The sequence below is a fragment of the Phyllobates terribilis genome, unplaced genomic scaffold, assembly GCF_046119375.1.
Source record: "Phyllobates terribilis strain yellow unplaced genomic scaffold, ASM4611937v1 Scaffold_11__3_contigs__length_659146591, whole genome shotgun sequence".
Classification (NCBI taxonomy): Eukaryota; Metazoa; Chordata; class Amphibia; order Anura; family Dendrobatidae; genus Phyllobates; species Phyllobates terribilis.
In genome coordinates, this window is record NW_027362771.1 from 84,978,046 (window position 1) to 85,002,542 (window position 24,497).

General features: G+C 44.4%; 1 protein-coding gene across 1 annotated transcript in view; it reads right to left on the reverse strand.

Annotated features, from left to right (window-relative positions):
- Positions 1-13,037: 13,037 nt before the first annotated feature.
- The window catches only part of UBTD2 (ubiquitin domain containing 2), an 82,518-nt gene continuing 71,058 nt past the window's right edge, over positions 13,038-24,497 (reverse strand). The window contains exon 3 of the mRNA XM_073651316.1: positions 13,038-14,796. Coding sequence (XP_073507417.1) covers positions 14,399-14,796 — 398 coding nt within the window. The 3' untranslated portion in view covers positions 13,038-14,398. The remainder of the gene's footprint in view (positions 14,797-24,497) is intronic.

Genomic DNA, 24,497 nt, shown 5'->3' on the forward strand with positions numbered 1-24,497 from the left:
TGTGCTCTTAAATAGATAGATTGTGGGAGTAAAGACTAATTGTAATTGGAGTCCTTTTCAGGACTAGGTTACATCAGTTCCTATCAGTTTTTGCCAGGCAGGTCTGTGCCAGTGCTGTGCAAGTTTTTTTCACAGCATTTGGCTGAATCTAGCAAAGCTAATCCTTTTTGGCCTATTGCAGAGTGTGTTAGTCAGTGGAGTAGCCTATCTGTGTTGCAAGATATACCACCTGTGTATAGAATACCAATTTTTTTACTGCACCTAGTGAAGTAAAATCTTTTGGGCATAGCATCATTCTATTAGTCCATCTATACTGACCTCCATCAGGTTGCAAACTGAATATAATTTTTTTCTTCATTTAGCTCTGAAAAAATATTTGGGCTTCTAGCAGTGTGTGGGACTTGTTGTATTAGTCCTTCTATACTGACCTCCAGCAGGTTGCAAATTGAATATAATTTTTTTCTGCATCTAGCTCTGAAAAAATATTTGGGCTTCTAGCGGTGTGTGGGACTTGGTCTATTAGTCCATCTATACTGACCTCCATCAGGTTGCAAATTAAAAATAATTTTTTTCTGCATCTAGCTCTGAAAAAATATTTGGGCTTCTAGCAGTGTGTGGGACTTGGTATATTAGTCCATCTATACTGACCTCCATCAGGTTGCAAATTAAAAATAATTTTTTTCTTCATTTATCTCTGAAAAAATATTTGGGCTTCTAGCAGCGTGTGGGACTTGTTCTATTAGTCCATCTATACTGACCTCCATCAGGTTGCAAATTAAAAATAATTTTTTTCTGCATCTAGCTCTGAAAAAATATTTGGGCTTCTAGCAGTGTGTGGGACTTGGTCTATTAGTCCATCTATACTGACCTCCATCAGGTTGCAAATTGAATAAAAAAATTTTCTGCATCTAGCTCTGAAAAAATATTTGGGCTTCTAGCGGTGTGTGGGACTTGGTCTATTAGTCCATCTATACTGACCTCCATCAGGTTGCAAATTAAAAATAATTTTTTTCTGCATCTAGCTCTGAAAAAATATTTGGGCTTCTAGCAGTGTGTGGGACTTGGTCTATTAGTCCATCTATACTGACCTCCATCAGGTTGCAAATTAAAAATAATTTTTTTCTGCATCTAGCTCTGAAAAAATATTTGGGCTTCTAGCAGTGTGTGGGACTTGGTCTATTAGTCCATCTATACTGACCTCCATCAGGTTGCAAATTAAAAATAATTTTTTTCTGCATCTAACCCAGCCAATAGTTTTGGCCTAATACCACAGTTTGGCCACTCAGCTCTGCTCGGTTACCATCCATTGTTTTTTTGTGCAAACAACTCCAGAGTTGTGAATTAGTTAACCACCAAAATGAGTGGAAAAAGGCCTGCTGCTGGTGGAAAGGGGAATAGGCGTGTTGGGAAGGGGAAAAAAGGTTGTGTCCGTGGGGTAGGTGCAGAAGAAAGACCATCTTCCAGCCAAACTAAAATGTCTACTTCTTTTAGCGGACAATGTGATAAGATCCCTTTCTTACGGCCACGCCAATCGCTACAAATTCCAGATGAGGCACAAAAACAGCAGGTGCTTCAACGGATATCAAGTGCTCCTTTAAGTGGGCTCTCCTCCACATCAACTTCAACATCACAAATACTCCAGTCCTCAAAGGTGTCACCCAAATCGCACTTGCTTCCTCACAGCTCCCAAATCTCCAGCTGCCCGTCTGAGTATGAGGTAGAACAGATGGTTGAGTCTGCAGAGCTGTTTACTCATACTATAGCCTGGGAATCAGAGGTCGACTCCAGCGCTTCTGTGAATCCAGACGAGGAAATGATCTGCACTGATGCCCAGAATCTTTATGAGTCGGATCCAGGACCAGACGCAGAAGGTTCTGACCATAATGTAGACCCTCATTCCCAAACTGTAACTCCTGTTGGTGGAGACAATGAGGAAGACGATGATAAGACTCAAATACCTGATTGGAGCGACAACTTTAGTTTTTTGTCAGGGCAGGAACAGGTTGGCTCTGAGGACGACGGGTGTGATAACGCACAGGGTGATGATGATGAGGTCGGAGATCCCACTTACTGTCAACCCACAGTCAGCCAAGAGATGAGGTCAGCAGAGGAGGTGGAGGAAGATGCTAGTGACGACGAGGTCAGGTTGCGCCTTCCTGGACAGAGACGTAGTACTGGAAGCACGTCAACAACTGCATCCTCAAACACAACTCTGCCTCTCACCACAAGTCGTGGTGGCTCTTCAGGTCGCATGGGTGCTAAGCCATGCATAGCCTGGGCATTTTTTCAGATCGATAAAGATGACCCAACTCGTGTTATCTGTAACATTTGTCAGCAAAAGCTAAGTAGAGGCCAAAAAATACATAGTTTGAGTACTTCATGCATGAACCGGCACATGGACATGAAGCATAAGTTGCAGTGGGAAGCTCAGTGTGCTACAATGCGGTCTAGCCGGCCGGGCCAACCACCGTCTGCCATATCTTGTGCATCCGCGGCCTCTTCATCCTCTGTGACTGGGGGGACAGCAGTCACACCTGTTTTGGGGCGCAGACCTGCCACCTCTTTACCCGCAACAGCCAGCGTGATTGGCAGGTCATCATTTTCTTTGGAGGTGGTAACACCAGCTGGTCTTGAGCGCTGTCCGACATCGATAGCACCACCTTTGGATCAAGGCAACCTAACATGTCCGCCTGCATCTTCCTCACAGACCGGCAGTTTGCCGGGGACACCCTTATCAACCCCGTCTAAGCACAATAGCCAGCCCTCGGTCCCTCAGATGTGGACAAGTAAAAGACCATTTCCTCCTAGCCATGAGAAAGCTAAGAGGTTGAATTTCACCATCTGCAAGCTCTTGGCTACAGAAATGCTGCCTTTCCGCCTGGTGGACACAGAGGATTTTCGAGACCTTATGTCCGTCGCAGTGCCCCAGTACCAGATGCCCAGTCGGCACTACTTCTCAAAGAAAGGTGTGCCTGCGCTCCACCAGCATGTCGCACACAACATCACCGCTTCTTTGAGAAACTCTGTGTGTGACAGGGTGCATTTCACCACAGACACTTGGACGAGTAGGCATGGACAGGGGCGTTACATGTCGCTGACTGGGCACTGGGTAACTATGGTGACAGCAGGACAAGGGGCTGCTGTCCAAGTCTTGCCGTCCCCACGAGTTGTGCGTCAATCCTCTTTATGTCAAAGTTCCTCCACTGCTTCTGCCTCCTCAACCTCCTCTCGGTCTTCCACCTGCACCCAAAGCCTGTCTGGTCATGCCACAAGCTTTCTAACTGCGCAGAAGGGATCCTGCACACCTCCTTACTATGCTGGCAGTAGGGCTCAACGTCATCAGGCGGTTTTTACATTGAAATGTCTGGGAAATGTGAGTCACACAGCTGAGGAGTTGTGGTCAGCTCTGGAGAACCAATTTCATGAATGGTTGTCTCCACTGGACCTGAAACCAGGGAAGGCCGTGTGCGACAATGCTGCAAACCTGGGTGCGGCCCTTCGCCGGGGCAATGTCACACACGTGCCTTGTATGGCTCACGTGTTGAACCTGGTTGTCCAGCAATTTTTAGCCCACTATCCCAGACTAGATGGCCTTCTGCAGAGGGCACGGTCGCTGTGTGCTCACTTCCGCCGTTCGCATCCCGCAGCTCAGCGACTTACATCTCTACAGAAGTCGTTGGGCCTGCCACTTCACCGGCTAAAATGCGATGTGCCTACCCGGTGGAATTCAACTCTGCACATGTTGCAGCGACTGTGGCAGCACCGACAAGCCCTGGTGCAATACGTTCTGACGTATAGCCTGGGCCAACGAGATTCAGAGATGGGGCAAATCACGCTGGAGGAGTGGTCTCAGATCAGGGACCTATGCACCCTTCTGCACAGTTTTGAAATGGCGACGAAGATGTTTAGTGCTGACGATGCCATTATCAGCATGACTATTCCGGTGATTTACATGCTGGAGCACATGTTAAACAGAATTCGGAGTCAGGTGGTGGCACAAGAGGAGGTGGAGGAAGTAGAGGAGGAGGAGTTGTATGCGGAAGGGCTAAGATCTGCAAGGTCCAGACGGTCGGCAGCACCAAGGCGGCAGGCATGTGAGGGTGGGAGAGATGATTTTACCAGGGCGCATGGTAGCAGCCAAACTAGTGAGGAAGGTGCAGGAGCCCAGGAAGAAGTGGAGGACGAACTGATGGAAGACTCATCAGATGAGGGAGACCTTGATCACATTTCTGTTGTGCGAGGTTGGGGGGAGAGGACAGAGGAAGGAAGCATGATTGTTACCTCGCCACCAACACAACAGGGACTTGGTGCTCCTGGATGCGCAACACACATGAGTGCCTTCTTGCTGCACTACCTGCAACATGACCCTCCAATTGTGAGAATTAGAAATAATCCTGACTACTGGGTTGCCACACTGTTAGATCCCCGGTACAAAAGTAAATTTGCAGAAATTATTCCTGCCATAGAAAGGGATGCACGCATGCAGGAGTATCAGCAGAGACTGTTGCAGAATCTTACATGTGCTTTTCCACAAAATACCAGTGGTGCACGTAGTGAATCTCACAGTTCCAACTTGCCAACCGTGGGACCGTCAAGTGTTCAGCACTCAAACCGTAACAGAACCACAGTATCTGCTGGTAACATCAATTTTGCGGAATCATTTCACCACTTTTTTAGCCCATCCTTTGCAAGGCCACAGGAGACAAGAAGTCTGACACATAGTCAACGCCTAGAGACGATGGTACAGGAGTATCTCCAAGTAAACATTGAAGCCACGACTGTGTCACTGGACCCTTGCTCTTTTTGGGCTTCCAATCTGGATAAATGGCCGGAGCTAGCCACTTACGCCTTGGAGATCTTGTCATGCCCCGCAGCCAGCGTTCTGTCTGAACGTGTGTTCAGCGCTGCTGGTGGTGTGCTGACAGATAAGCGCACGCGGCTCTCCACTGATAATGTAGACAGACTCACGTTCATAAAGATGAACAAATCATGGATCCGAAACGACTTTTCTACCCCTGTGTCATCCTGGGGAGAGTAAAAGCTTGATGATTGGTTAAAATCACCCTACCAACCGTTTTAAGCTTTCAAATTACTAATCATGTTTATCTGTATCTTGACTGGAAAATAATTTGGGCTTTGTAGCAGTGTGCAGCACTGATCCTATTAGGCCATCTATAATAAGCTTCACCAGATTTAAAATTAAAAATAATTTTTAGCTGCATCTAGCCCGGAAAATAATTTTGGGGCTCCGAGATGCGCAAGACACATAAGTGCCTTCTTGCTGCACTACCTGCAGCATGACCCTCATATTGTCAGAATTCGAAGTAATCATGACTACTGGGTTGCCACACTCTTAGATCCCCCAAACTTTTCGATCAACCTTTTCATTTTAATAAAGACCAAAAAAATGGTCATTTTTGAAATTATAAGCATTAGCAGGTTGTTAGAAACTGAAATCAAACAGTTTTCAACTCAAAACTTTATTCTAGGTGATGTTACATTTTCACATAGGACCCCTTGTTCGAAAGGAGCTTCTGAACTCTCTCGTCCATTGAATTTGTCAGGTTTTGGATGGTTTCTGCTTCAATTGTTTTGCATGAGGACAGAATACCCTCCCAGAGCTGTTGCTTAGATGTGAACTGCCTCCCGCCATCATAGACACTCCTTTTAATGATGCTCCAAAGGTTCTGAATGGGGTAGAGGTCAGAGGAGCATGGGGGTCACACCATAAGTTTGTCCCCTTTTATGCCCATATCAGCCAGAGATGCAGATGTTTTATGTGCAGCATGAGATGGTGCATTATCATGCAGAAAAATGATCTTGCTGTGAAATACACGGTTCTTCTTCTTGAACCATGGCAGGAAGTGCTGTTTGAGAAAATCCACATACATTATGGAGTTCATCTTTAGCGCCTTCAGGGATCCTAAAGGGGCCGACAATCTCTCTCCCCATGATTCCAGCCCAAAACATTACTCCACCTCCTCCTTGTTGGCGCTGTAGCCGTGTTTGCGTGGGGTGTCCATCAACCAGCCATCCTCCACTCCATTCATCTGGACCATCGAGCGCTGCACGGCACTCATCCGTGAACAAAACAGTTTTGAAATCAGTCTTCATGTAATGTTTGGCCCACTGGAGCCGTTTCTGCTTGTGTGAAGTGGATAGAGGAGGTCGACAGGATGGCGTATGCACAGCTGCAAACCTCTGAAGGACCCTGCATCTTGTTGTTCGGGGGACGTTGGAGGCACAAGCAGCTTCAAAAACTTGTCTGCTGCTATGACAAGGCTTTTTTGCCGCTGCTCTTTCAACCTGACGTAATTGCCTGTAGGAAAGAGTCCTCAATTTGCCCTTATCAGCACGCACACGTGTGTACTGTGAATCAGCTACATACTTCTTGATTGCCAAGACACTTCATCCTGATCATCGCACAATGTTGATTGTAGTCATGCCTTGACCTAAACACTCCACAATTTGTTGCTTCTCAGCAGCCGACACATCCTTTTTCTTTCCCATTTTGGCAGAAAATGTAGGCTGCTTAATAATGTGAGAGAGCCTTCTTAAGTAGTCTTGCCTTTCATTGGACACACCTGCCAAACTAATTAGCACAGGTGTCTGCAATTGCTTACAGTGATATAAAGAGCCCTGACACACATCACCATCAATGAGTTTAACTGACAAACAAACAAATTCTTCCCTTATCACTCCTAAACACTTTTTGCATAATAATTTGGAACGCGGTGTACATGTGCTTTTCCACAAAACACCAGTGGTTCACGTAGTGAATCTTACAGTTCTAACTTGCCAACCGTGGTCTGTATGGAATTGTTCAATAAAGGGCCCAAAATTAAGATAACATAGATGGGAGAGGTCTCTATGAATAGGAATTCCTAAGTATTTGATACCCTGTGAGGGCCAGGCAAAGGGAAAGTTGGACTGGATGGAATCCTATATGGATTTAGGGAGGGAGACATCGAGGGCCTCAGACTTCGCTGCATTGATTTTAAAATTTTACCATGTAACAAAGTGATCTATTTCAGCCATAACAGCAGGGATGGATATATGTGATTTAGTGATATATACTAGGACATCATCAGCAAATAGAGAGCACTTGTACTCGGTGCCTCCCACCTCAATCCACCTAATATTGGGGTTATGGCGAATTGATGAGAGCAGGTGCTCCGTCACTAGGATGTATAAGAGAGGGGACAGAGGACATCCCTGCCTTGTCCCATTGGTGATTGTGAAAGGTGATGAAAATGTTCTGACGCACCCCCTGGGCCTTGGGACACCCGGAGCCGGACCCTTTTTGGTGGATGCTGGTGGTTGTAGTCTTCGTGGCGGCGATCCGGTTCCGTGGCTCAGGGCGGTCAAACCAGTGGCGGAACTATTTATGTGGTTTTGATGTTTAAATGTCCGACTACGCCACCCGTGGATTGCGGTCAGAGTGAACCGCCGCTACAGGGCAGACCGCTAAGGCTGGTGTTGTGGGTGCAGCAGAGCGTAGCATAACTCCCCACGGGAGGAGTATAGCCTCAGGGCAGTGTATGCGGAGGATGGGGGTGATGGTGCAGGGCAGCAGCAGTAACGACACGGAGTCAGTGATGCAGTTCAGGGCCTTTACTCACAGTTCTTATTATCCAGACCACGTCTGCAGGTAACGGCTGCCCACGTCGTACTGTGCTCACCAGGTGATGGGCTCAGACAACTCCCAGATAACTTTGGAGCGCTTCACAGGACCCCCTTTGTGTGTCCTTTGTCTGGCCTTTCTTACCAACACTTCTGTCCGGCTGCCTCGGGCCTCCTCTTGGTAAACTTGGCGCCAGTTTCCCTGACCCTATGTGGTGCCTTCCTAGCGGGTGGAGCAAGGGGCTGCGCCACATAAAATGTCAGAGCCTCCGGTTTCTAGCTGAGGGTCGTTTCCTGCCTCCACTAGTTCGGGGACCGGTCTCCCCCTTTGGCCTGACCCCTCCACGCAGGTGGATTCGGGCGTGCGGTGGCGACTCGCCCGTCCGCACCCCTGGGATCCCTTCATTCCTCGTTCCTGGAGCCTTCTCCGCTCCTCTTCCTTCCTTCTCCCTCTTGCAGGCCTGGGCCTCTGTTACTAGGCCCGCCTCCGGAGCAGAGCTCATGCAGAGCCCCTGCTCCCTGCCACTTCTGCTCAGACTTCTCTGCACTGAACTAAGATGGTGCCCACCTTTTATACTCCCTTCTCAATGCACCCAGGAACTGCTTCCTCCCTGCTCCTGCACTGCAGGGTTCCCCTTCCTCAGTGTTCCCTCCCCCCACTCCAGCCAGGGACAGGGACTGTCGTGCCCATCTCAGGGGCATATTGGTCGCCCTGCCCCACGGCAATGTGGTGTAATGCATGCAGGTGTCGGGTCCTGATCCACACTCCATCCTTATCTGAGAGTGAGATATCACACCTCTGGGTGAGGTGCAATACGTCTGTAGCAACCGAGCCCTCGGTGCTACAGTTCCATTTATCTTCAGCCTAGGTGACGTATTGTGATACAGGGCCGTGATTTTGGCTATAAAAGGGTCCCCTAGACCCCTACCCCAAGCTTTTTAAGAGAATCATATATGGCGTGCCAGGAGACTCTATGGAATGCTTTCTCAGCATCCAACGAGAGTATCTACTTACAAATTTTTAACTGCATCTAGCCCAGGAAATACTTTGTGCCTAGTAGCAGTGTCTGCTAGTCAGCGGATTATCCCGGCTGTTAAGCAAGCTACACCACCTGTAGTTTGGACACTTAATTTTTTCAAAAGAAATGCTTCGGGACCACGGGATACTTAGTGAAGAGCATCAGGAGGCACCCCAAGGCATAGGGGCTGGGACTGGCACTAGGATGCCTTGCGGTGGACAGCCGAGCTCGATCCTTATAAAAGCTTTTTAACTGCAGCAGCTTTAGTGGACGCTACTGGAGCTGGAATTACGCGGCTGCTGGCATGAGACTTGCCCTCCAATAGATCCTTGTAAATGGATTTAAAGTGTATTCATTCAAATTAGAGGGACAATTTAAATTAAAAAGCTTAGAGCTGCCTCCACCACAGGGGGGCTCTCTCGACCCACCAGCGGACAGGCACCAGTATTGGGAGAGGGGGGCTGGCCGTCAGGGTTCACCGCGGCTCTGGCACAAACCCGGCGACACGGAGGTGGCACGGGCAGGAGCGGACTGGCCGTCTCGGCTTCTCACTTTTTGGATTTTAGAAGGGCATGACATGCCTATATCTGTGTCTCCCCCTCCTTTTACTCCTCCACCTCTTTTCTTTTCGCATGACTATATGTACTTGTCACTTTTCCATGTATTAGTTGTGTCTTCTGAGCAGTTTGTCAGCTTTTGGACACCTTTGAAGGTGTTTTCTATGTGTTTCTATGTGTTTTTGTTTGCCTGCCATTGGTTTTAACGGTGTTCGAACGTGTTCGACGAACAGTTCGGCAAACACACGGGTGTTCGACGAACCGAACCGAACTCGAACACTACGGGGGTGGCTCAACACTAGTCATCACTGACCTCTATAAAAAGGTCATGATCAATATCCTGTTACCATGTAACGGATGAAAGAGCTGGATATGCCCCGAAGCACAGTCTGAATAAAAGTTTTTGCATCTCACCCTTAGTCCTCATCCTCCCAACGGCACTCACCAAGTCCAAGGTAATATTTCTCCTCATTGCCACATCCGAGTCCTGGTTCACTTGCCTCGGGCTTTGCGGGTGTAGCAGTGTTGTTTTTGCTGCACAACACACTCAGGTGAATGTAACAACTCACAGGCCTCCACCTTGCCTCATTTGGTTGATCGCACTGGGAGCGCTTTTTTAAATTTTCTTCTCTTCCAGAATGAAGGATGGCTGTGGCAAGTGTTGAGGAGCAAGTGGTTTAACAGTAAGAGATTGAGGAAGTATTTGCATACAAGGTGAGAGGTTACGTACAGATTCGATAATCTCCAATTAGCTCACAGAAAGTTTCATAACCAGTTCAGGTAAGTCGTCCATATCTAGCGATTACAGTGTTAATGCTGCTAAACAGGTTTGGACATGTTGCCGATGCAGCTGCACAGGGTCTCGCACAACTGATGAAAGTTATAAGTCCATTGTAGAGGCGGTGGCAGCATGAGCACTGAGAGAAGAGGTTCTGCAGTCATTTGCAGATGGAGGGTGGTGGGCGCGCTCTGCAAATGATGCCAGAAAGGGCCTTCTTCTCTCATTGCTGATTAACATAACACTGCAGGGAGCCCATCAGTGTGTGATTCCCTCTGGACGCACAGTCCGAGGGTGGGAGGTGTTTAGTGCCTCAGACACCAGCCTTCACAGGGATGTGGGAGGAACGGTGGTGGTACATGTGCCGTGGACAACAACCTTCACAGAAGGGGTTGCACTCTCCTTCTGTTGATCCATGGGGTTGTGTTTTAAAGGGAAAAAGAGAAGGATACTTAGTGTGTACATTTATATATAGCCCTTATAAAAGGGTCTGTAGAGCCTCCTATAGTTATAAGGTTGTACAGATATACAGAAAAGCAGTGACACTTGTGCCTTATCCCATCAGCAAATCATAAACCCCACGTTATAAGCTCCTCTGTGATTGGCTGATACTTGACGATTAAGAAGGGTCTGAGTTGCCCCGAAGTCACAGCTTGAAGCAGGAAGCTGCAGCAGAAGTAAACTGCAGATAAGTCTGACTGAAGAACGACAATTGCAACATATATTTTGCAGAAAGTTTGTAAGAATCTGGTTACAAAATAAAAATTTAATTTGTTAGTTAAATGGGGTTGTCAGTTCCTTAAGACTTTTATAAATATCTATCTTTAACCCTAACCACTTTTGTAATTTGCTTCTTTATAAAATTCTCCAATAATCTCCCAATTCAGCTAATCCCTATATCTGTCATTTTCTCTTTAGTTCCTGTGATGTTTCATTTGAAGGAAGTCTCAAACAGGGCATCACAGGAGGAAGCCAGTCACTTCTTTGCACTTACCACAGCTTCTGTCACCTGAATACATTCAGAATAATTTGTTGTGATAAGAGGCAGAGAGACGGGATTGTGGCCACACAGCTTCTGTCACTGAAACGAGTTGTCATCTGGGAGCGGTGATAGAAGCAGGGTGAGTGACAGCAGCCACCACCCCTCTAGCCCTAATGAAAATCCATTTTGAGGCAATGACAGAAGCCCTCTATTCCAATCATCATTAGGAGAAGACAGTGACAGAAGCTGTAGTAGGTGACTGCAGCACAGCCCCCTGATGAAGTCTTGTTAATGGGTGAAGGGGGGAGGTAGGGGTCTAAGAAAATGCAGGGAAGTGACTGCAGGGCCATTCTATTGAGGACGTCCCATCTGAGACTCCTCTCAAATTAAATGCAACAGGAAGTAAACAGATAAAAAATACATAAAGGGAAGAGCTGTGTAGGGAAACATTAGGTAATTTCTTAATAAAAGGGAACAGCGAATAAGCCTCCTTACCTTGACGTGCCAGAGCCGGTATGTCACTCTACACAAGGAGAAACGTTACCCCTTAGACCTCAGTCCAGAGCCTCTCATCTAGCCAAATCAGTTCTCATACTTTGCACTGATGAGGGCCATCAGCCTGAAACACAATCTGCAAATTGAGATTCTGATTTTGCTTTTATCCTAAGTCATATTGCATGACTCGTTAAGCGGTTGATTGTGACTTGTAGGATTGCTGCTTCCAATAGGTGGAGCTATAGAGTTCAAGTCCTCTTTCTCTGAAGAGGCAATTTGCATCTTAAAAGCAAAATGACAAAAGTGTTTAGGGCTTAAAAACCATGTATAAAGGGCATTTTATGGATCAGACAACAACATTAATATGTTGGCAGCAATAGAGGTCACCTGGGGAAAGTACCAGTCATGTCCACAAATTTCATACCCGCCAGGCTCTGTGTGCCTACCAAATAAGTATGACAGTATGCACATGCATTAACGTGGTCTGGACTAGACCTCCAAGTTCCATACTTGGAGGGGGAAGCCCAAACACATTACTTGTGAAGGGCCCTGAGCAGTCTGTATTTAGTCCTACTGCTAAACCTTTGGAATCCATGGTTGAGTATTCTGCTATCAGCTCACCTGGTGCGTTGAATCCTCCAAGATGTAAGTAAGTGTGAGCAGCATTGACCATAGGCAGTGATACCGCAGGCAAAGCAGGCTTTGTCCGTCAGCATGTGGCTCAATGAGGACAATGAAAGCAGAATTTCCAGGAGGTCAGAAAGACAAGTGGACCAGTAAACCGTAGATGAAGCAAAACCAGGTGTTCAGATCACACAGGAACAGTAGATGTATAGACAGTACGAGACTTGTAGCAGACAGATGGTTGACCGCATGATAGCAGTAGTGAATAAACTAGTTACTTTCAGAAATGTGATTGGAATGGTAGAGACAAATAAACATGAATGTTCCTTACTAATGTCTTTGCATGATCATCATAAGCATTAGCAGAGAGTCAGTTACCAGGTACCTGTATCTGCAGAGTAGAGTGTGCAATTTTACCAGGATTCACCGAGTCAGCAGAGTTAGGAAGTAGGTGGAGAGAGTTGGGATAGCAGGCAGGCGTTTGCTGAAGAGATGATTAAACAGCTGAGTGAAGTGGATGAAGAGGTAGACTACTGTAATACACATGGTAACTGAACGCAATGCTTCCTGAATATCTAGACAGCACATGGCTGTCTAAACTAGCCTTAAAAGGGACTCTGTCAGCACAAAATGATTGTTCAAACCAAGTACAGGGGCTAGGTGCTTTACGGCGGGGGTCAATCATTTAAATACACCTTCCTACCTGCTTGGGTTCCATCTATCTCCGCCCTTCTCTGGCTCCATGAAGCCAGAGCAGTCAAAGAAGAGGGGGTTGGAGATGGCGGGAAAACAAGCACCGGCGGGAAAACAAGCACCGGCGGGACTTAGTTTTATCATTCTGTGCTGACGAGTCCCTTTAAAAGGCATTGTGAGTATAGCTAATGAACTTCTACTTAGTTTATATATTATATGGTGTTGTGCACTATGGCTCCAATTCATCAAGACCAGCATTGTTCACGGGGGCATGTTTTAGTCAGATGCTCTTAATTCATTAAAAGGTGTATTTATTTAACTCACTTATATAGCGCCATTAATTCCACAGCGCTTTACAGTCATTATAATCACTGTCCCCATGGGGGCTCACAACCTAGATTCCCTACTAGTCTGTCTTTGGAGTGTGGGAGGAAACAAGAATACCAAAAGGAAACCCACACAAACACGGGGAGAACATACAAACTCCTTGCAGATGTTGTCCTTGGTGGGATTTGAACCCAGAACCCCAGCGCTGCAAGGCTGAAGTGCTAACCACTGAGCCACCGTGCTGCCCATATGTCTCTTAATGAATCAGGAGCATCTAAAAAGTGGCATGCGACTTGGCATTAATCTCACCCCAGTCAGAGACTGGAGTAACATTTCTGACGTAAGGGATGAATGAATTAGATGAGCTGTGGTGTTACGCCTCTTCCCATTTTGGGAGAGCTGGGCAAATAAAGCGTGAAAATGCTAAAAGTTGCTACATTTTTGTGCAACCCAGTGTTGTGTCAAAATTTTGAGGCTTTTCAAAGCAACTTACGCCAGAATTGTGACATAATTGCTTTGATGAATCAGAGGCTACATGTCTTATTAGGTCAAATACTACACAGCACAAAGCGGCAGGATGCTGAAAATTTTGAATGGTGGGATCATACCCTTGTGCTAATTTGTTAACAATTGTTGAACCGGGATGAGAGATTTGCAGAACCCGACCTGGCTCACATTGAACGTACTCCTTATTAAATTGAGAAATGATGGTGACTGATTAGCATTACCTTCTGGACATTTAGTACACCCTTATTTTGAAGCGAGACATATTTAAATGATGTTTGTTCTGGAGGAGAGCCAACCTGTATAAAAATTACATTGGGACTAGGTTTCCTGTAATATATAATAACCTTCCCCACATCGCAAGTTCACAGTTTTCACAAAACATGACAAAACATTTGATTGTTTCAAATTTTCATTATTTTGTTTTTTAAAAGTGCAATGCTAAATACTCCACTGACAGTCCAAACCTTTATAGAACAGATAAAAAAGATAGTTTTCCTGATGTTATAAAAAGTCTTTTGTTGCATTATTAAGAAATACGACTGATTCCCCTTTCCCACCCTCCCTTAAAACTCAGAGGAAGGCCCGGCTCTTCCTTCTGTAGTCACATGTCCACTGAACCAGCTACAAAATCCTGGGATGCCAAAGAGGCCTGCAATGGGTTACATTGCTTCGACAACTCAGGACTTATCAGAAGATTAAAAAAAAATAAAGAGAAAAGTTACAGGCTGCGTACAAACATAGCAAGGAGTGATTTAAGTAAAGAGAAGGATGGTGAGCATGGTCTTTGAGATGGTCAATTCTCTACTGGTGTGGGATTTAGAACAGGCTGGCTCACTATTACTTGTACTACATAGTCCTTGGGAATCTTGAGCTCTTCTAGCTTCATTTTGTCTGTGAGCGGCCGGCCAGAAAAAAACCAGCGCTGGCTGGCAGGTTCAACACCCTCTGCAGTATGGAGGCGTCTCTTCATGTGATATACAGTGTCCGTGCTGCGCACTAAGAGCCTAAGGTCCTTGCCCGTTGAGAGGCGCAGGCGTAGCTGGCATTCATGACCAGTATTTGGAGGAGGCTCGGGGATATCTAAAGTTTCTGTGTCACTCTTCTCCTCAATCATATTAATGGGAGGGGCAAGGCAATAAACAGGTAGCTGGTAGCGGTTTCCCAGTTCGTCGTAGCACTCAGTAAGGGCACCTTAAAAGAAAAAAAAAAAAAAAAAGAAAATACATATGTAAAAAAAAATATTTATTCTGAATAATTAATTAAAAAAAACAACATTAGTAAACCAACTACATGATAATACAGGGTCCTATGCACGTGGCAAAGATCAAGCACATAGACCTTAAAAAGTGTTTGAAAAGTAGCCTGAATGCCAAGTCCTTCAATAATGTCAGCCTTAAATCTGGTCAACAAAAATATGCATTATAAAACAGTCATATGCCACAATAAAAAGCTTCACAGAGAATTTCTCATGATACCTACTTTGTCCTGCAGGTGGCGAACAAGCACTAAGCAGCCATCTCATTCGACAGGAGCCGCTCAGCACTTTCAATAGCACTTGGGCTGAAATGCTGCACGTTTCTCAGCTGGTCCTCATTAAAAATGTAGGAGTGTTTCTCAAATTTTTTTTATTTTGTATTGCAGTCAGCTGGCGCAGCTTCTTGCTGCCTGAGCATGACACGGAGGTAGGGTAGGTTATGGGTGTTTTTTTTTGTTACACTGCAATATTTGTGTCTAGTGACCTCATTCTTGACAATAGTAATTGGCTATAATGATTCTAGCAATAGTACAACACTACACTAAAGATATCCAAATACGATAATGGATAATAGAACACCAATTGTCAACATCTTGTGATCACCAGTTCTGCACTACCTGTTGGGTTATCTCTGGAGGATACGTTATCTGCCCATAGCAGAACATTTTATGGTCGGTGTGTACTGAAGAGGTAACTAGTCATTAGCGGTGGTGTGTTTAGCTAGATTGTGGAATTTATCACTAGTCAGACAGATAAAAGAGAAAGCTCTCTACATACAATTAAACTCAATCAATGCAGCAATATTTTCTTTAGTCGTTATTTAAGGTAAGCTAGTATATAAAACAAATTTCCATACCCAAGTATAGCTTCCATATTAATACCTCCTTGGAAAGATATAATAAAGTAAGGGGGTGCATTTATATATTGCAATGGATCCATTCTGTATTATTTACTCCCTTTATGAATTTTGTTAAAGAGTTGGGAAATAGATACCGGTTACAGAGTCCGAACCCATTTAATAATATTAGCTAAAACATTCTTTAAAGTCAATAATAGCTAAAGCAACCTAAATCTTACCACTTCCAATGATTTTAACAAGCTGTATCGCTGCAGAATGAATGCTACATCTTCCAGAGCAATAGCTGGAAGCGCAGCGTGCCATTTATAAGAGCCATGTGAAATCTGTGAGCGCAGAATGGCCCAATTAAGAACAGCTGGCTTCTGATGTACACTTCAGACAAAACCATGGGATGGGACCCATTGGGAAAGAATAGATTCCAGAGCAGCATCGCTGTCATGTTTCGACAGATGTAACCACAGAAATAGCTACTAGCCACAATCTCTTCTGAAGAGGACCTTGGGTAATGACTTTCTCACATAATGTCATGCATTATTCTTAGAGCATCAAAGCTACTATGCTACCAGAGATGGTAATGTCCAAACAATAGCAGGACCGATCACCATACACCCCACTACATGGCAACTGATGGGTCACAGATTTGTTTTTTCTCCTTTGGGATACTTCATAACGCCACAATTACCATGTGTCCATACTTATACTAGAAACCCAGAAGGAATTAAACACTGGATTATACCAGTGAGACATAGAATGACTGACAGTCTACTCTCATGATCTACAATGTCTCACACTGGTAACGCCCCCTTTTAATTTACAATAAGCTCTGGAGGCAGATTTTCAGGGAGATCTATGTCCGGCCCATAGATCTTAACAGCTCACTTACATATTGAGAAAAATTAGGATTTCTCATGGAATAAGACATCAGATCACAAATATAAAAGGTATCATTTTATTCAACTTTCCATGATCAGCATGCCATTATAGGCGGCTTAGGAGGGATGACCCTATTGACAAATTCCCTTTAAAAGGGGTGGTCCGAAGGCAAAGTAATTTTCATTCTAAATCCCTATCTATTTAGTGCCATAATCTACACTATTTTGCAATATACTTGCATTAAAAATTCCCTATTCCTCCTAATTACACTAATTTTCTCTCTCTCCCCCCCCCCCCCCCCTACCCACACTTCCTTTTTGATGATGCTTAGTTGAAAATCCCAGTGCAGGCTGGGATACTCAAACAAAGCGTCATCAGGGTGCAGAGGCTGCCGTCACTGCCGCAGCCCCTGACCCCCTCCCTAAAATGAAGCTTCATCAGTTAGCTGGCCTAGTCCCTGCACACAGGGCACAATGACAGTGCATTCTGTTACCGGCTCAGATCAGCAGTAACAAGCCAGCAACAGAGTGGTGTCAGAATACTCGGCATGCAGAGACCATCTCCGCTCCTGCAAGTGATGTGACTGATCTTTGCACTCTGGGTATTCTGAGACCGCTCTGTCGCTGTCTCTATACTGCTGATTTGATCCAGCAGCAGAGAGCGCACTGTCATTGTGCACATCGCACCGTATACAGCGCACAGGCACTAGCCCAGCACCTGAAACAATTATCACTGATGATGCTTCGTTTTAGGGAGGGGGCAGGGGCTGAAGCAGTGACCGCAGCCTCTGTCCCTGGATGATGCTTCCATTGACTATGCCAGCATGCACTGGAATTCTCAAACGAAGTATCATCAAAAAGGAAGTGGAAAAAATAGAAAAGCAATTAGTGTAGTTAAAGAAGGTGAATTTTTAAATGCAAGCATATTAGAAAATAGTTTAGTTTACATTATTGCACTATATAGACAGGGATTTAGAATGAAAATTACTTTGGCCTTCAGACCACCCCTTTAAGTAAAGGCTCCTGTAACATACTGGTAGGAGTCAGGACCCTTCATGGAACGCTTGCATTAAAAGGAAATCTTGTTAGTAAGAAAATGCCTGAATTTCAGCCAAGGAAAACTTGTGTGCATGTTGCAGATTTTTTTATGTGCTGTGGATATGTGCGAAGATTAGCCCCACTGAATGACTAGAGTGAATCCTCGCCTGGCCAGTATACAGTTTAACTGTATAGGAAAGCACATGCGACTGCATTTTCCTGTACAGAGGAACACTGCAAACAAATGTATATCATTTGGCATAAGTTTCTTTACAATGGGCCCCTTAGTGGACAAATGCCTCTGCATGCATTCTGTGGCCAGCGTTGGGCACATAGATCCGTAGTGTATGCACCTGACAGTGAGCACAAATGCAGCCTGGACCTACCGTAATCCACACATTCTGCTTGTAATACAAAGAAAATAAGATGCACTTGTTTTTTCTATGCTGCTGAAAGTACTTACAGAAAGTTTTTGATGTATCTGAATATGAAACCACATTAAAGCCTTAAGTACCAGGCAACTTTTAGATTTTGCGATTTTAGTTTTTCTTCACTTTTTTTTGCAAGATGATTTGTACTTTTGAGTGACACCATCCATTTTACTATGCAATGTACTGGAAAAATTAAGTGAAGTGAAATAGCAAAAAACTAAAAATAAACACGCAATTCTGTAATTATTTTAAGGTTGTTTTTTATGGAGTTCATAGTGCAGTAAAAATGACTGGGAAAGAGGATTCGCCAGGTCATTATGATTATGGTGATAAGAAACTTAATTAAAAAGTATTGAAAACTTTTTTAGAAATTCATAAAAAACAAACAAAAACTTGTGTCATTTTCCTAGATCCATAAACTTTTAATTTTTCTGTCAATGGAGCCGTGTTGGGGCTTGTTTTTTTGAGCGGCGAGTTGACATTTTTTATTGATACCATTTTAGGGTAGATACAATATTCTGATCGCTTCCAACTGCAATCTTTCGCGGAGTTGCAACACCAAAATACCGCAGTTCTGAGGTTACAATTTTTTTCCTCTTAACCTGAATGGTACAAACTATAAATTAATGTTTTATTTTGAGAGCTGGGACTTTTACAGATGCAGCAATACCAAATATGTTTATTTTTTTTACCATCTGTATTTTCAAACGAAGGCAAAGTGTGTGTGTGAGCGAGAGAGAGAGAAAAAAAAGGGGTGAAAAGTGTTAAAGGATTTAAGAAAAAAAAAATAAAAAATTTCAAAATTTTTTACGTGGCAGCCCATCGGCACCCTGCAATTGATTTACAGGGGTGTGGTATTGATGGGTGCTTAGAACAACATGCCCCTGGGCCACATGCTTTAAATGCCACAGCCAGAGATTGACAACGGTAATTAACAGCAGTGAACGAAACTTGGCTCCACCTGCGGCTTTTAGTGGCAGATGATGGTTGAGTAACACAGCCACCATCTGCTGAGAATGGATCGGGCCCATCTCCTGAGCCCGTTCCATATACTTGCTCCCAATGTTAAAGAATTAACCTGCATGGGATGCAGATTTCAAGAGGTTTTTGCTTTTGGTTATGGCCAGAAAACCGCAGCATATATTATGCACATTTGTTTATGATATTTTGATGCTTTTTTATGTCAAGCTATTTTGGTATCAATGGGGAAAAACTGCAGAAAAAAACGCTAAAAGAATTGACATGCTTAGTTTTTTAAAAACACACCACAGTTGAAGAAACAGGGAAAACACCTTGTGTGAATACTGTAGCATGGGTCACTGCAGGCATTACAATGTGGGTGTATCATATTGTGGGGTCATCAATGTACTGGAAGAGAACACTACATGTCCCTCTCACTGGGTTTAAAACTTGGGAGAAATGCTCTCCTGTGACTACGTATATGTGCCCTGACCCCTCCTTTTTTTGGTGGGGGTGGGCCAATATGAACATTTACTATCAGAAATGCCAACCCACTAGAAATTTATATATGCATATTTGCTTAAAAGGGTTGTCCACTACTGGCGACATTCCCGCAGTGTCGGCACTCGCTCTCCCCGGGGCTCTCGTGCGGTATTGTGACACAAGACGCCGACGACCAATCAGCGCTGGCATCACGGTCCTTGCCTTCGTACAACTTGAACATGAAAGGGAAGTCAGATCAGCTGCAGCCCGGACTTATTCATTTTCAACTCGACAGGAGACGGGGACAGTGACGCCAGTGCTGATTGGGCGCCTGGCTCGTGTAACACCACCACACAAGAACCCCGGGGAGAGCGAGTGCCAACAACGCGGGAACGGCGGGAAGGTGAGCATAAGCCTTTTTATTTTAATCGGGGACAAGCGTTGGGTATGAGAAGGGGTTGTCCTAGTAGTGGACAACCCCTTGAAGGCAGTTTGTTCTCATGCACATCAATTACATTGCTGTTGTATGAAAGCCACTCCAGCAGAACAAATGCTGTTACTCAAGCACAGCTAATCCCTACCTTTGTTGTACAAGGCCTTTTACCAACAATACACTATAATCTTCCACTATGGAAGTATTTAATGTACCAACAGTGATCCATCACTTTGGGGGTATACAGGCTAACCTAAAACAGGACAAAAGAACACTATTGACCTCCTTCCTGATGTACGTGTTAAGCAGAGACCATTACAATGATCAGAACTAGATCTTAGAAACGTTTAATGGACATGCTTAATGCATAAGTAACCTATAGCTAATGCCTCCATTGTCTATAGCAGAAACCTAAATATATAATAACTTTTGTATTTAGAATCTTTTCATGATAGCAATGAATATGGCAGTACTATTTTTGCTCCATGACATCTGACAGGAACGGAATGAAGCATTAGATTTACTTCAGGGAGTCTTCAGCATCTCTTAAATCTGGCACCAGCTTTTTGACACAGATTGAGTGCCAATAATGACTGAATCAAGTCCTCAAGTGTTCTTCCTTTAAGCATCAAGCTGTACTACAGCCAAGTGTATGAGAAAACAACTAGGAGTGGGTCCCTAGACAGTAGTACTTAGTGTATTGACGTGCTCAATAAATGAGCTGATGGCCAGCTGTTTGCATGTTGTGGGGCGATTGATTTTTTTCAGTTTGTCAGTCATTGAGGTTTACTTGTCGTCTAATGTTTAGAAAAGACCTTAATCAACCCAATCTTTGCATCACAGATTTTCACTTAACACAGAAGCCAGCACCATATTATACAAAAGCACAACACGACCATAAATGCAGTAACACCTCACCCAAAGATCAAATGTTTGTCCAGGCCAAAATTTTCTGTGACCATGTTCTTTGAAAAGATCACCTCTCAGAAGGCAATTTTTTGTTTTTTTAAGTTCTTTTCAAAAGATTCCCATATTTAAATAAAAAAATAATCTACAAATCCCCTACATGGACAGTGCTAAAACAACCGTCCACACAGGAGCGTGAAAATGCTACGTAGATTTATACCTGCGATCATTGATCGCCATTTGACCCTTATTTTTTTCAGCTAGTTTCATCTGTGACACCTCTGATAATCATTGGTTCAGGCTGCTGCTCTATCCCTTTTCGGCACCTCTGTGGCAGCCAATTTCAAGAACAAACTACTTTTAAAGTAGAGTCTACATACCATCAGTGAGAAACAGGGTGAATATTTGGGAACTGTCCCACATATACTAATGGAAACCAGAGTTTGTGCAAATTGATTTGTAGGATCCAATGTATCCAACATGTCAGTAATTTGTGGCTGCTGGACGGGAACCCCAAGAACACATTCTTCCCTGACAGCATCTGTGGTTCATTTTTTTTGATTAGCCAGCCTGGGGCCACTTCTTCCTTGTGTTGTGATGCACATATGATGTGACACTAGGCTTGCTAATCAAAAGACCTGTAGATGCAGTCAAGTAAGAAGCAGTTCCCCCATCCAGTGAGCATAGATTAGCAACGTAGCAGATGGACTGGGTCCTGCGAATCTAATGGAAGCCAGCCTTAGTAAAAGAAGGCCTGGGGAGGTTCACTTTAAAATGATAAAATGTTATCCGCTTGCAATATCCAGTAGTGGGAGCTCATGTTTTGGACACAGATCACAGAATTATTAACTTAGGCTGTGTTCACACGATGCGTATTTCATGCGTTTCCGCGGCGTTTTTGCAGTTGCGTAAACGCTGCGGAAACGCATGAAAAACGCATGGTAGAAGGGCAGCAATGTTCCCCAATGGAAATCCGCATGTGCTGTGCCCATGATGCGGATTTTTCCGCAGCGTTAACGCTGCGGTCAAAAATCCGCAGCATGTCAATTAATTTTGCGGAAACGCGGCGATTTCGCCGCCATTGACTTGCATTAGAACGCGCCAATTCCGCAAGACAGCATTTGTACTTGCGTAATTGGTGCGTTCTAATGTGCGGATGGTACCCGGGTGTGGAGGAGAGGAGAGTCTCATCCACACCCAGGTACCATTAAAAAAGCTGTAAAAAGAAGAATAAAATAAAAAATAAATGTATTCTTACCTTCTGTCGGCCCGCGCAGCGCTCCTGCTTGGTTCCCGGCACTTGCAGTGAGTTGTAGGACCTGCGGTGACGTCAGAGTCATGTGACGGGTCACGTGACGCTGACGTCGGCAGGTCTTTCAATTCAAAGTTGCCGGCAGCCGGGAGAACGGAGTGAGCAGGACAGCGCGGGCCATCAGAGGTATATACACTCTCTCGGTTCACACTGTATAAATCCATGCTGTTTGCATGGATTTATATAGTGTGACCTAGTTATCAAGCACTTTCCAGGTGATGCTAAAATCGCCTGGAAAGCGCTTGTCAATCTGCATGCGGAAACGCATGTGAATCTGCATGTGGATCCGCATGTATTCTGCAGGAAAAACGCATGCACAATCTGCATGCGTTTTTTCTGCCAGGGAGATGCAGAAATGATGCAGAAATTTTCTGCTTCATTTCTGCATCGTGTGCACATACCCTAAATCAGACTTAATTTGATCCATCACTAACTTCATGCACAAGTTTGATAATAAAGGCAACTAAGCCTCACAAATGCTAGATGCATTTTGCATAGTATAGATCAGGGGTGCACAACCTTTTTTAAGTGGAGGGTCACATGGTCATATTTTTCTACTTTAAAAATTGTCAATGTCGCTTCAACAAAGTTTGCATAAATCGGTACACATGAATTTAAGAAACTTTGTAATATGAATTATCAGGGAAATCAGCTGCTTTCTCAACTTATGAACCACTTATTCCCCTGCCTCCTGAACTCACCATCCATTCTGAAATTAAAAAAAGTTCAAGTCACTGTTGGTCAAAGCAAGAGGGACTGCTAGCATGGTGAAGTATTAAATTATGGCTTCTATTATACTCTGTAGAGGGGAGGGGAAAGGAGGAGGGAGAAGCACTCAGCACAGTGACGCAGAGACTTGTGCTGTAGCTTCAAACAACTGTTATGCCTCCATACAGCTGGATTCACAGTTACACAGTTCAATACTGCTGCTGCTGCTACTTGTGAACAGGTGATACACAGAAATAAGAGCAGGAATCTCTCATTTCTCTGTGTTTGGTTTTTGGGAGACAACAAATAACCTTGTATCCACCCACTAGACCAGAGGACTGAAAATCACAGCGGCTACAGAGAGGAAAACAGTTGAGAAATGCAGGAAACAATTCACACAAAGGCCAGAAAGAGTTATTTTTTCCCCATGTGCATAAACATGACAGCTTCTTCTGAAAAGTTACCTGAAACTATATGTATGCTTCAAAAGAAAAGAAATGTAAGTTGTTTTGTTTTTACTCTTAAAGGAATTAGTACTCAACTGGTGGTTATATAATATTCTCATATATACGCACTTTTAGAATTGCTCAATATTCCCTATCTATGTTAGTGTACATTAATGCATGATGATCAATCATTATGTGTGTTACGTATATGAGCTCATACAGTGAAGTGGATGATCCTCTAAGCCCAAGATCTAGGTGAGCACAGGGGCGTAAATGCAGCAGCAAGATAACGTGGAACAAGGACACGTAGAACGCAAACTAGAAGTTTATTGAAGTCCTGGAAACCACTGACAGAGTTACTGAAGAACATAGCCAAACAGGAGGCATCATTGAGATGCAGACAGGTAGCTGACAAAACTCCGGAGTGACAAGAAAGTCAAATACCATGGAAGCTGCACACAGTCAGGAAGACGTTCTGACAACCGCAGGCGGGCACATAGAAGAGGTCCTAGAATACTGGGGACAGGTAGCAGACAAAGCTCCAGTGTGATAAGACCCTCTAATACCTTGGAAGCCGCAGACCGCAAAGAAGGCATTCTGGAAACTGAAAACAGCAGAGACGTAGGTAAGGTCCTCCGCAGACAGAAAGAAAGGTTACTGGAAACCACAGACAAGCAGGAGACATCCTGATGAATGTGGACTGGAACAGTGCACAGCAAACTAAGACAGTTACTACAAGTCTTAGAGCAATACTAAGACCCAGGTGTGTTTCTTAGGGAGTCTTTATATAGGCCTTGGAAATACAACACATGGATCACGATGGGCTACTTACAAAGCCCGACGTGGAGCACCAGAAAATCAAAAGTACTGGGGCAGGTGCGTAACAAAGCGAGTGGTAATGTCAGTAGCAGGCTTGCTCACTTGAAGTCTTGTCCTTTTAGGAGAAATGTTCTAAGGCAGGAGCGCAAGCAAATGCAGAAGGGGAATGCTGAAAAAATATCTGTAGGGAATATTTTCACATTTTTTCATAGAAATATATATTTTTATAAATACCAGAAAACCTGACTTACTTTTTAAAGGGATTTTTTCAAAATTACAAGTTATCCCCTATCCACAGAATAGGGAGTAACTTGTTGATTGCTGGGAGTCTGACAGCTAGGACACCCTGCGTGCCATCATGAATGGAGTG